An 11,851-nucleotide genomic window follows, 5' to 3' on the forward strand; every position below is an offset into this window, starting at 1 on the left:
GCCGCGGGGCTCTGCGGGGCCGGTGCGGAGCCGCCCGTCGGGGCTCGGTGCGGCGGGAGAGCCCCGCCCCGCCCGTCCCGCCCCGCAGCGCGGCTCCTCTCTCCGCTGCAGCCCGGGATGGCGCCGCGGCGGGGCTGAGCGCCCGGGCCGGGCCGGGCCGGGCCGGGGCCGCCATGGACGCTCCGAGCGGGGGCTGCCCGCCCGCCGCCGCCCCGTCGCGGGCGAAGCTGCCGCTCGGCATCGTCTTCTCGACGGCGCTGTTCTGCGGGGAGGGGGCGGCGGCCGCCGTGCTCTGCCTCTCCTACGGCCACTCCGACGACCGCTTCTGGCTGGCGCTCACCGTCTTCTTCGTGCTCTGCCCCTCCGTCCTGGTGCAGCTCACCCTCATCTTCGTGCACCGCGACCTCAGCCGCGACCGCCCGCTCGTCCTGCTCATGCACCTGCTGCAGCTCGGGCCCATCATCAGGTGAGCGCGGCGGGGACCCCGGGCACCCCCGGGCGCTCCCAGCACCCCCTGGCAACCCCGGGCACCCCCGGGCACCCCCGGAACCCCCGGCACCCCGGCACCCCCGGCAGCAATGCGCGGGGCCCGGCAGGGGCGCGGGCACCGGCTGAGAGCAGGGAGCGGTGCCGGGCAGGACGGGCACCCCGGTCCGTGTGTCATCAGCCACCTGCCCGGAGCTGCTCCTGCCGCCTCCCCGGCCCTGCTGCCGGCCCGCGGGGGCCCCTCGCTCGCCGGTGCTGCCGCGGGTGCTCCTGCTGCTGGAGCCCTCTCCGGGCGGGACGCGGCTCTGCCAGCCTGTCGTGTCCCAGCTGCTGGGAAAGCTCTGCCCGAGGTCCGGGAGGCAGCCAGCGATTCACTCAGCCTCTTGGTTTTGTCATCATTTGGCTGCGCTTGTGCGGGGAGTGAAGGTGGGAATCCCCGGTGCGTGCTCCGGGATGAATACTGACAGGGTATGGGGCTGAGTCAGGAGAAGTTTACATTAGATAACAGGAAAAGTTTTACACCCAGGGAGAGGGTGGTGCAGCTTGAAACAGGCTCCCCAGGGAAGTGGTCACAGCACCTGGCCTGGCTGAGTTCAACAAACCTTTGGACAACACTCTTGGTCACACAGTGAGATTCTGGGGCTGTCCTGCATAGGGCCAGGAGTGGGACTCAGTGGGGTTATGGGACATGGAGAAGAGCTAGGTGCAGGAGTGGGGCTGGCATGGGAACTGTGGGGCACTGGGCTGTGCTGAGAAGAGGGCAGTGAGGGGGTGGATGGATGTTGCACAAGCTGAATGATCCCTCATTCCTTGGGAATGCTGTGGTGCCTTGGGAATGCTGTGGTGCCTCCTGGGCTGTCATCACCCGGGCAGCCTGCTCCATGAGAAGGCTCTGCAGGAGGCATGGCACAGCCACCACCTCCATGGGCTCCTTCCCAGGGGCAGCCCAGCAGCCACGCTTGGGGCTCGCTGTACCACAGGGCTCCAAAACCACTGTGGCAGCTCTGAACTTCCTCTGGAAACAAGCAGTGCACCAGATGTAGCACCAGCTTAACTTCAGAGCCACCTGGGGGCCTTGCCTGGGTGCTGCCAGCCTGTGCTGGCCCACAGCAATGCTGTGACTCTTAGCACACCAACGAGGCTGTCTGAGCTGGGTGGGTGCTGCCCAGCTGGTGTAGGAGCCAGCCAGGGCTGCCCGGGGAAGGCTGCTCGGGCTGGAGGTAGAGCCCAGCCTGCTGAGAAGGTCTGGCAGGGCACTGGGAGCCAGCTGGGACTACCCTTCAAGCTGAGCCTTTGGGATGAAACTGTTTTCCCGTTAGAGTTTGCAATGAGCTATGAGTGCTGGCTTGATCTTATCGAGAGAATTTATCCTAACTCTCCTTTTGGGTTTGATACACAGCAATTTGTGCTGTCCTGATAAGCACACATGGACAATGGTGTCCTGTTGGTCCCAGAGCCAGCTGGGCCCCAGGCAGGAGCCAAGCTGATCCCCTGGCCATGCACACCCCCCATGGCTCTGTGGAGGGGCTGGGGGGTCCCCTGTCCCTGCAGGCATGGCAGAGTCCCAGCCCTGCCCACGGTGAGGCCTGCAGAGAAGGGGCTGAGGAAACACTGCCTTATCTGCCCCTGCCACACACGGCTGCACCCTGCGCCCTCCTTCCTGCTGTCCCCACCAGGCAGGAAGTGTGGAAGCCTTCTTCTGCTCAAGATGAGAGATCAAAGAAAACTCTGATATTCAGCTCTGATACTGCAGAGTTTCTGCTGCCTCTGCTTAGAGGAAGAGGTTTCTGCCAGTGGGAAAACAGAACCCAAGGGTGATTAACACCTTCCTGTGGCTGCAGCTCCCAGCAGAGTCGCTGCTTTGTTCTCTGGATGCTGCACCTCTTCCAGCAGCTCACTGGAGCAGTTGTTGCCCCCCTGCCACCCATGATCACCCTGAATGCTGGAGCAGAGGAGCAGCCACGGGGCATCCCCGTGGTCCTGGTGAGCCCACAGCACTTTGGGCAGTTGCCCAAGACAGTCGGGCTGCACGCAGCAGGACTGGGGTCTGGGCTGCACCAGCAAGGTGGGGCTGGAGGTGCCGGAGCGGGAGAGCAGGACGGCTGGGGGTGACAGCTGCCGTGTCCCCACAGGTGTGTGGAGGCCCTGGTGGTGTACTGCTGGTCGGGGCGGGAGGAGGAGCCCTACGTGACCATCACCCGCAAGCGGCGGCTGCGGAAAGGCTACGAGGTGGAGATGGAGCAGGAGGTGGGGCACTCGGAGCGCCGCCTGGCCACGCACCGCAACGCCTTCAAGCGCATGGCCGTCATCCAGGCCTTCCTGGGCTCCACCCCGCAGCTCACCCTGCAGCTCTACATCAGCGTTCTGGAGAAGTACGTCCCTGCTGCCCGAGGTAAGGGGCACGTCCCTGGGCTCCCCAGGAGCCCCACCAGGGCACCGGGGCAGCTCCTCAGCTGCTTGTGCTGATGGGACATGCAGGCAATCCAAAAAGTCCCTCTTGGGGACACAGCTTCCACTGGGCTCCCCTAAGTGTGGAGCACAGCCCACAGATCTTGGGCACTCATCATCAGCTCTCTGCTTTCATGCTTGCAGTGATGCAAAGTGGGAAAGAGCAGGCCTGGCTGAGGTGCCAGGCTCTGCTCCCAGCCCTGTGCTCATGAGTATCTGCCCTCCAGAGCCAAGCCATCCACCCAGTGCCATGTCTCATAAGAGGGTCAGGTCCCTGTCCTAGCCTGCTCCAGTCTCCATTCATTTTTTTCCATCTAGCTACAGGCTCTGGCTTCCCTCAAGTCCCCCCACTGTATCTGTTTCTGCACATTTTCCAGCAGCCAGAGCTCCCAGCCCAGCACTCCCACTCCGAGGCTCCCTTGCCTGCTCCCAGGATGTTTATGTGCTTGGGGGTGGATATGCCAGAGCAAACTTTTAACTCCCATTTTGGCACCGAGCTGGGCACGCAGGTGTGCTCTTGCACCACTCCAATTACAGTGCTGGGTGAAGGAGCTGCCCTCACCCAGCAGTGCTGGGAGCCCAGACCTTGTCATCTGTGCTCACAGCAGGTGCATGAAAAGGGAAGCTCAGGAGATGGCCCATAGAAACCCCCTAATTTGCCACAGCCCTCTGCAAAGGCGTTTTGGGAAGTTGCAGATGCACAGGAAGAATGAGTGCCAGTGCTGCTCTAGCAGTAGATGCAGGAGGTAAATACCAAATGATGTGTTCTGGGTGATTCCCTCGCAGCTGGAGTGCCAGCTCAGCCCTGCAGCTGGCAGCCACCATGGATGGGACCAGCTGCACTCTTCTATTTTTCTCCATGGTATTCCTGGCTAGGCTGAATGTGAGCAGCTGCTGGCATTCCCTACAAATGACCTTGAATCCGCAGCCCTTGGATGGGGCTGGCTCTTGGGATGCCTCTGGGGATCCCACCACCCTGTGCAGCTCTTGGCTGGGATGAAGGCAGAGGGGCCCTCGCAGCACTGACTGTGCCCTGCTGTCCCTTGAGCAGCAATTCCTGCCCAGGGCAGGGGGGCTGGGGCATCATCCGAGCACAGAAATGGCTCTGGTTTGGCCAAGGCTTGTGTTTTATTGGTGCAGGGAGAACCTTTGGGTTCTGAACCTCCTGCTGCCAGCAGCCACCTCATCATGGGGGCTGTCACCACCATCCATGAACTGTTCTGGCAGTGCTCACACTGAGCCTTCTGCTGTGAGCCCAGGGGTTTGGCACCCTGTACTTCTCACCCGGGACTGGCACCCCCCTCACCTGGAGCTGTCACCCCCGACTCTGCACCCCAGGCAGTGGAGAGGCTGGACACAGCCTGGTCCCCTCCCCTGCCTGACTGCTCTGTCCCTCTGCAGCTGTGCTCATGGCCATCTGCCTGGTGTCAGTCACCTACGGGGCCCTGGTCTGCAACATCCTGGCCATCCAGGTCAAGTATGACGACTACAAGGTGCAGCTGCGGCCGCTGGCCTTCCTGTGCATCGTGCTGTGGCGCAGCCTGGAGATCTCCACCCGCATCGCCGTCCTCGTGCTCTTCAGCACCGTCTTCAAGCACTGGATCATCCCCATCGCCCTGGCCAACCTCCTGGTGGTTTTCTTCTTGCCCTGGGTGCAGTTCTGGCGCAGCGGCAGCCGCCTGCCCGACAACATCGAGAAGAACTTCAGCCGCCTGGGCACGGTGGTGGTGCTGTGTGCCTTCACCCTCCTCTACTCCAGCATCAACATGTTCTGCTGGTCGGCCGTGCAGCTCAAGCTGGCTGACCGGGACCTCATCGACAAGTCGCAGAACTGGGGCCGCCTGGCCGTGTACTACGTGGCCCGGCTGGCGGAGAACACGGCCCTCGTCATCCTCTGGTACTTCTTCAAGACCGACGTCTATGAGAACGTCTGCACCGCGCTGCTGGTGCTGCAGCTGCTCCTCGGCTACAGCCTGGGCATCTACTTCATGCTCCTCTTCTTCCAGTACCTGCACCCCTGCCGCCAGCTCTTCCGGCACAACGTCGCCGACTTCCTGCACTGCGTGTGCTGCCGCCGGCACCCGGCAGGGACCCCGCTGTGCCTCGAGGCACCCTTGGAGCCCGGCGTGAGGCACAGCATTGTCTGAGCACCTGGCTCCTCCAGCCAGCCACAGACATGGGCGTGGGCAGCACAGGGCTGTGCCAGCAGCTGGAGGATGCTCGTGGCACAGGCTGAGGGCTGCCTGGTGCTGCGGTGGCAGCAGGTGCCAGTGCATCCCCTCGGGGGCAGGGGGACAGGAGTGTGCTTGCCCACTCAGGACCACTCGAAAGAACATGAAGGAGGGTTGAATTGGATTGGACATAAGGAACTTTTTGGCAATAAGAGTGGTGAGGGACTGGCACATGTTGCCCAGAGAGACGGTGGATGTTCCATCCCTGAAAACCTTCAAGGCCAGGTTGGATGGGCTCTGAGCAACCTGGCCTAGTTGAAGATGTCCCTGCCCATCTCTGGAGTGTAACTAGATGGTCTTTAGGGGTCCCTTCCAACCCTAACTATTCTACAGTTCTACGGCTTATGGGGTGCCCCAACAGTAGCCCCTGCCAGCTGGCTGCCACATGGGGCAGAGCCCCTGGGGTACCCCCCTGCTGCTATGGTGCATACGGTGACCTCGGGCCACGGGTGCCACTGGGACTGTTGTAAGCAGTAAAGAAACTTTGCTGTGACTGCGAGTCTGGGTGCTGGCAGTGACTCACACGGAGGGTGGGGACTGTCCCAGGGGCTGGCACAGGTGCACACACCTGCTGTCCACGTAAAACTCCTTTAGAGGTACCGAAATGGGGCTGTGCCAGCGGGAAGTGGGGATGGGGGAGCCCCTCTGTGGAGGTTCAGGAGCATGGCGGGATGGGGCTGGCCTCGTCCTGAGCTTCCGTCAGCATGGCCATGGCTGCAGGCCAGCAGAGAGCAGCATGCCAGCAAGGAGCAAGCCTGTCTGACCTGTTCCTCCAGGCTCAGGGGCCCAGAACAGGCTGCTGTTCCCAGCTGGAGCACTCGACACCCCAGGGCTCAGGGTCCTGCAGTAGAGGGCAGGCAGCAGGGGAAGGATGGCTGGCACAGCAGTGGCAGTGGGTGACGGGACCCAGGCATCCTGGCCCCAAACCAGGAGTGTGACACCCTCCACCCCAGCACCCATTTTTGGGGTCAGCTCAGTTTGGGTGCTGGACTAAGGATGCTCATCAGCCCTGGGGGCCCATGGAGGTGCAGCACCACTGGTGCTTGGTCTTAAAACACCCACCCTGTAATGGATGCCCAGGCTAGATCCTGGCACCAGGGCAGCTCCGTGACCCCCAGGTTCCTTTGGTGGTTTCCCTGGAAGATGGGCAGTGGAGGCTGGTGAGGGAGACCAGGGAAAACAGAGCTGTTGAGCCAGGCACAGGATGGATCCTCCACAACTTCTTCCCAGGAAATTCCTGCCTTACAAAAAAAGCCTGTTTCTGTCCTCAGAGGCTGTGAAACCCCAGGAGGAGCAGGCAGACACCCTGTGTGACCCAGCCATGGGGCACGGGGGATCTCTCAGCGGGGGCCATCACAAGGGGCCAGCACAGGGGCTCGTTCTGGTGTTGGCCGATTGGGTCAGCCCTGCCTTCCTGGAAGGAGGCCTTTGAAAGCACCGGCATTTCCTTAAAGTCCTCTCAGGGGAAAGTCCCCGGGTGCCGTTCCCAGGCCGGGGCTGTCACCGCCTGCTGTCCATAAAACCGGGCAGGCAGCGGCGGGCGCGGGCACAGCGCACCATGGGCAACTGGCTGGTCATCCACTGGTTCTCAGCTGCTGTCCTCGTGAGTCTGTGGGGCTGGGGGCTCTGCAGGGTGGTGGGGTGTGCTGGGGGACTCCGGGGCTGCGGGCCCTGGGGGCTCATGGGGCAGATGGGGGCTGATGAGCTGCCCTGGGGCTGGGCTGTGGGCAGAGACACGCATCCCCTCTGCTTGCCAAGCTCGTACCCGGGCAGCCAGGGGAGGGATGGGCTCTGGAAACCTGAAGTCTTGGGGAAAACACAGCTCACAGGAAAGGGGGTCCTGGAAAACTTAAAAATGCTGCTGCTTTGCCTGGCCACTTTGGCTGGGAGCCTGCCACGTGCCTCTTCTCCCTTTGTGAGAGGAGGAGGATCCTGTGAGAACTCGTGGCAGGGTGAGGAGCTGGCACCATAGGGACCATCTGCCAGTGCCGTGCTGCAGCATCTCTGGTGTAACAAAGCTTGCCTGGCCAGCACCCATCAGCTGCTCAGAACTGTGTGAGGAGCTGTGAATGCATGGGAACATAGGGTTTACTGACAGTTGGGCTATTTAAATTTTTTAAGTTACTTAAAAAAGGAAAAGAAAACAGTCAAAAACCAAATACATGGCAGGATGGGGTTATTTTTGGGACCTCTGCAAATATTCAGTGGCTGTGAGAGGCGGCAGTGTGGGGTGCTGTGGGGTTACACAGGGGACAGCAGCACTGCGGGGCAGGTGAGCCAGCTCCCTGTGAAACTTCCTTCTCCCAGAATCTTTCCCACAGTCCTGACCACCCTCCGGATCTGCCTTCGCTCCCGTTACACGGGTGTTGCTGCTCCTGCCTTTCCTCCTTCCTCATGCACGGGTGATGCACAGGGCAGTGTGTGACAAGACAGCAATTCTGCAAGACTTCCACACCTCTGCCCACCTTTGACTCTGTGTCCCAGCCCTGCGTGTGACAGGGCAGCTCACAAGGAAACGGGACGGATACTGTCTGCTGTCCGTCCTGACACCCTCTGGCTACACTCGGCCCTGAGTGCTGCAGTGTGGGAGGCTCCCAGGACAGGGTCCCTCACGAGGCTGTGACTTTCCCCCGCAGGCAGCCTGGCTGGGCATCAACATCTTCCTCTTCACCTACTACTTTCTGTTCTTTGACCGGGATGAGCGGTATTTCTACACCAGGGCCATCCTTGGGGTAAGGTGCTCCCCCACAGCACCCTGCCTGCCCAGGCAGAGGAGCCCCTGGGGGCCCTGCTGCAGTGGGGTGGGGGCTGCAACATCCCACACCCCTTTCATGTTCTGTTCCCTTCCAGCCCACCATCATTCCGTCCCACTCTGTGGCCTGGCATTGCACCATGCTAGTCCCCATCTTGATCCCTGTCTGGTCTCAGCCCAACAGCAACCCAGCCCAGCCTAGCACCTCCCCCTCCCAGTCCCCATGCCAGCCCATCATCTCTCCCTCCCAGTTCCCAGCCTAGCTTGGCACTGACTGGCCCCATCCTGACCCGGTCCTGGCACAGCACAACAGGACAAGGTGGTGCTCACTCCTCTCTCCTTTCCAGTCTGCCTTGGCATGGGCTCGAGCATCAGCCAAGTGCCTCAACTTCAACAGCATGCTGATCCTGCTGCCTGTCTGCCGCAACCTGCTCTCCTTCCTCCGTGGGACCTGCTCGGTGAGTGTCCCGCGGTGGCACAGCCAGCGTGGCCATCCCCATCCTGTCCCATCCTGACACCATCCTGCTGCCTCTCCCTGCAGTGCTGCAGGCGGACCTTGCGGAAGCAGCTGGACCACAACCTCACCTTCCACAAGCTGGTGGGCTATGCACTGGCCCTGCTCACAGGTACCCCCTGGACTGGCACGGGGCAACAGTGGGGACTGGGAGCTGCCCGGTGGTGACTGCCTGTGCCCTGTCCAGCTGTGCACACCATCGCCCACCTCTTCAACCTGGAGCGCTACAACCAGAGCCAACAAGCCACCGACGGCAGCCTCCCCGCTGTCCTCTCCAAGATGCACCTGCAGGGCAGCAAGTGGCTGAACCCCATCCACTCCAACCAGACGGTGAGTGTGGCCTTGGCATCCAGCAACCCAGCACCCCCTGTCCCCTGCTCCCCTAACCCTCCCTGCTGCCCCTGCAGACCGTTGAGTACGTGGCTTTCACGACCATCCCGGGGCTCACAGGGGTGATCATCACGCTGGCACTCATCCTCATGGTCACGTCCTCCACCGAGTTCATCCGCAGGAACTACTTTGAGCTCTTCTGGTACACACACCACCTCTTCCTCATCTACTTCGCTGGCCTCGTCATCCACGGCATCGCGTAAGGCTCCTCAGCAGTGCCCAGGGCAGGACAGCGAGGGGCAGTGCACACACACCCCTGGTGGGGCAGCTGTGACGGTCCAGTGGGGCTGTGACCTGCCATTCCCAGGGCAGGCTAGCCCAGCTGGCCTCACGCAGTGGCTCAGCCCTGGCTGGGGGCAGAGCTGGCCCCTGGGCTCATCCCTCACCTCCCTGCAGTGGGCTGGTGCGTGGGCAGACAGAGCAGAGCATGGCGGAGGTGCACCCCTATCACTGCGCCGAGTACCTCACACAGCGGGAGCAGAACTGCACCCACCGCTGCTGCAAAGAGCCCGAGTTCGGGAGCATCCCTGCCGAGGTAGGGCAGTGGTGGGAAGGCTCTTCCCTTGCCCTTGGGATGTTCTGGCTCTGGCCCTGCCCAATCCTTTGCTCTCCTCCATCCTCACAGTCCTGGAAGTGGGTTCTTGCCCCCATCATCCTCTATGTCTTTGAGCGGATCCTGCGGGTCTGGCGTGCACAGCAGAAGGTGGTTGTCAAAAAGGTGGGTGGTGCAGGAGCCTGCTCCTTTGCCAGCTCCTACCCTTGGAGTCACCCGTGCCACAGCCCCTCGCCATGGTGGCCACAGGGAAGCGGGCAGGGGCCACAGGCACAGCCCCTTCCTAGGGACAGGGGCAGGCTGGGTGCTGAGCCCTGCCCGTGCCCCCAGGTGGTCATGCACCCTGCCCGCGTGCTGGAGCTGCAGATGCAGAAGAAGGGCTTCTGCATGGAGGTGGGGCAGTACATCTTTGTCAACTGCCCCGCCATCTCTGCACTGGAGTGGCACCCCTTCACCCTCACCTCTGCACCTGAGGAGGATTTCTTCTCCATCCACATCCGGGCAGCTGGTGACTGGACAGAGCGCCTCATCGACATCTTCCAACTGGAAACGCCCAGGTAGGCTGGGGAGTGCCCAACAGGTCATGCCAGGGATCTGGGGAGGCTGTACCTCTCACCCAGGCCCTGCTTTGGCCAGGGTCCAGGTGGATGGTCCCTTTGGCACAGCCAGCGAAGATGTGTTCCAGTACGAGGTGGCCATGCTGGTTGGAGCGGGCATCGGCGTCACCCCCTTCGCCTCCATCCTCAAGTCCATCTGGTACAAGTTCCAGCAGGCTGACCAGACCCTCAAGACCAAGAAGGTACAGACTGTCCCTTGGCACCAGCTGTGGGTTTCTTCCTCTGGCTCTGCTCCACCTTGAGCAATCCCTCTCCCCCTGCATGCCAGATCTACTTCTACTGGCTCTGCCGGGACACAGGAGCCTTTGCCTGGTTCAACGACCTGCTTGCCTCCCTGGAGCAGAAGATGGCTGAGTCGGGCAAGGCAGACTTCCTCACCTACCGTCTCTTCCTCACTGGCTGGGACACCAGCATTGTGAGTCAACCACAGGCTGGCATGGCTGCAAGAGAGGGACACAGGGTTGGCAGCAAGGGCAGGGCAAGCATGACAATGGTTTTTAGGCACCAAGTCCAGGCACAGTGTTTGGTGGGATCAACAGTGGATGCTCCCCTGTGGTGAGGGACTGGAGGGGGGTTCATGGGTGGTGCCTGGGGTTCTCACCATCCCTGCCTGCCCAGGCCAACAATGTGGCACTCCACTTTGACACCGCTACGGACACGGTGACGGGCCTCAGGCACAAAACCATCTTCGGGCGGCCCATGTGGAACATGGAGTTTGCAGCAGTGGCTGCAGCCCACCCCAGGTGAGAGCTGGGCAGGGAATTTGGGATGCTGGAGTCAGAGGCATGCCCTCTACCCTGGCACTCAGCACTGGGCTGGCTTTGGGAGAGGGGTGCTATCCCAGGCAGGGAATCCACAAAGCTTTTCAATCACTTTTCCCTGAGCTGCCCGCCTGGCACTGACATGCCCGTGCTGTTTGCAGGTCAGTGGTTGGTGTGTTCCTCTGTGGGCCAGAGGCCCTGGCAAGGAGCCTGCAGAAGTCTTGTCACCAACACTCCAGCCTGGACCCCAGGAAGGTCAAATTCTACTTCAACAAGGAAAACTTCTAAGTGGCAGCAAGGCTGGTGCCCCAGAGGGCAGGGACCCTGACTGTACTGCCTCAAGCCTTTCCAAAGCAGGCCAGGGAGAAGCATGCACCGAAGCCAAGCAAGACACAGCAAGGTACTCTGTCTCCATGAGAAATTCCAGGTTCAAAGACTGCTGCATGCCTGTCCTGGTGTACAAGGGGTCCTCATGGAGCAAGTGGGCCTGTAGCTCCACCCAGCCCCCTCACTGGGAAACCAGAGCCACGTTCTGTGATGCTGCTTGAGCAGCAGGAAGCAGTGGGAGCTCAGCAGGTTGGGCAGAACCACTGGATGGGGATGGGACATGGGCATCCATGCAGGTGTCAGGGGCCAAACGTGGCCCTCAGGATTTAAAGACTCTTTTGTATAAGAATAAATTAAACTTGCTTTTCTTTGTAATGAAAGCCTCTGTGGTCACTCAGCTGTGCAGGTACAAAGGAGCCCATGCTCTGCTCCTTGCAGAGCTGCAATAAAAGAGCTGATTGATAGCAAACCCTCTGGGGTGCAGGATCAGACACCCCTCTGCATGGGCTCCCTGCTACCCTGGCACCCTAGAGCCAGCCTGCACCCAGCACACAGCTCAGCTCTCACTGCAGCTCCCAGCAGGTTCTGCTCCAGTGTAAGCAGAGAGGGAAACCCCGCTGCCTGAGCAGGCTGGCATGGAAAGTGATACTGCAATCGGATCCAGAGCCCTTCCTGCCCTGCCAGCAGGGATAGAAAGCCAAGCTCTGTCCTGCCCTTCCCCTAGACCCCTGTAAACAGCACACTACAAGAAATTCCATTATTGATTCTTGCC

The 11,851-nt window shown here is 61.3% G+C and overlaps 2 protein-coding genes across 11 annotated transcripts; both read left to right on the forward strand.

Annotated features, from left to right (window-relative positions):
* The first annotated feature begins 89 nt into the window (after positions 1-89).
* On the forward strand, positions 90-5,664 carry XKRX (XK related X-linked). 3 transcript variants are annotated; one of them, XM_050974481.1, is made up of 3 exons: positions 90-466; positions 2,619-2,878; positions 4,336-5,664. In XM_050974481.1, exons 1-3 carry the CDS (start codon positions 174-176, stop codon positions 5,079-5,081), a joined length of 1,299 nt encoding a protein of 432 aa, XP_050830438.1. In that variant the 5' UTR covers positions 90-173; the 3' UTR covers positions 5,082-5,664. The 3 variants fall into 3 exon arrangements, with proteins under 3 accessions (XP_050830438.1, XP_018770058.2, XP_050830439.1); XM_018914513.2 differs by lacking the exon at positions 90-466 and adding an exon at positions 942-1,114; XM_050974482.1 differs by lacking the exon at positions 90-466 and adding an exon at positions 1,649-2,469.
* NOX1 (NADPH oxidase 1) lies at positions 5,634-11,459 on the forward strand. 8 transcript variants are annotated; one of them, XM_018914449.3, is made up of 13 exons: positions 5,817-6,768; positions 7,802-7,897; positions 8,265-8,375; positions 8,459-8,543; positions 8,619-8,761; positions 8,839-9,020; positions 9,218-9,356; positions 9,447-9,539; positions 9,705-9,931; positions 10,011-10,173; positions 10,260-10,406; positions 10,610-10,734; positions 10,914-11,185. In XM_018914449.3, exons 1-13 carry the CDS (start codon positions 6,724-6,726, stop codon positions 11,038-11,040), a joined length of 1,683 nt encoding a protein of 560 aa, XP_018769994.2. In that variant the 5' UTR covers positions 5,817-6,723; the 3' UTR covers positions 11,041-11,185. The 8 variants fall into 8 exon arrangements, with proteins under 8 accessions (XP_050830435.1, XP_018769994.2, XP_018769992.1 ...); XM_018914447.3 differs by lacking the exon at positions 10,610-10,734 and having other exon boundaries at positions 10,914-11,459; XM_050974478.1 differs by lacking the exons at positions 5,817-6,768; positions 10,610-10,734 and adding an exon at positions 5,634-5,761 and having other exon boundaries at positions 8,459-8,761; positions 8,882-9,020; positions 10,914-11,459.
* Positions 11,460-11,851: the final 392 nt, after the last annotated feature.

Source organism: Serinus canaria, chromosome 4A, assembly GCF_022539315.1.
Source record: "Serinus canaria isolate serCan28SL12 chromosome 4A, serCan2020, whole genome shotgun sequence".
In the NCBI taxonomy this organism is placed as follows: domain Eukaryota; kingdom Metazoa; phylum Chordata; class Aves; order Passeriformes; family Fringillidae; genus Serinus; species Serinus canaria.

Coding starts and splice junctions, on each gene's coding strand:
- XKRX (XM_050974481.1), top strand. CDS start 174: ATGGACGCTCCGAGCGGGGGCTGCCCGCCCGCCGCCGCCCCGTCGCGG. Junction 467..2,618: donor CAGCTCGGGCCCATCATCAG/GTGAGCGCGGCG, acceptor GTGTCCCCACAG/GTGTGTGGAGGCCCTGGTGG. Junction 2,879..4,335: donor GTACGTCCCTGCTGCCCGAG/GTAAGGGGCACG, acceptor GTCCCTCTGCAG/CTGTGCTCATGGCCATCTGC.
- NOX1 (XM_018914447.3), top strand. CDS start 6,724: ATGGGCAACTGGCTGGTCATCCACTGGTTCTCAGCTGCTGTCCTC. Junction 10,174..10,259: donor AGACCCTCAAGACCAAGAAG/GTACAGACTGTC, acceptor CCTGCATGCCAG/ATCTACTTCTACTGGCTCTG. Junction 10,407..10,913: donor CTGGCTGGGACACCAGCATT/GTGAGTCAACCA, acceptor TGCTGTTTGCAG/GTCAGTGGTTGGTGTGTTCC.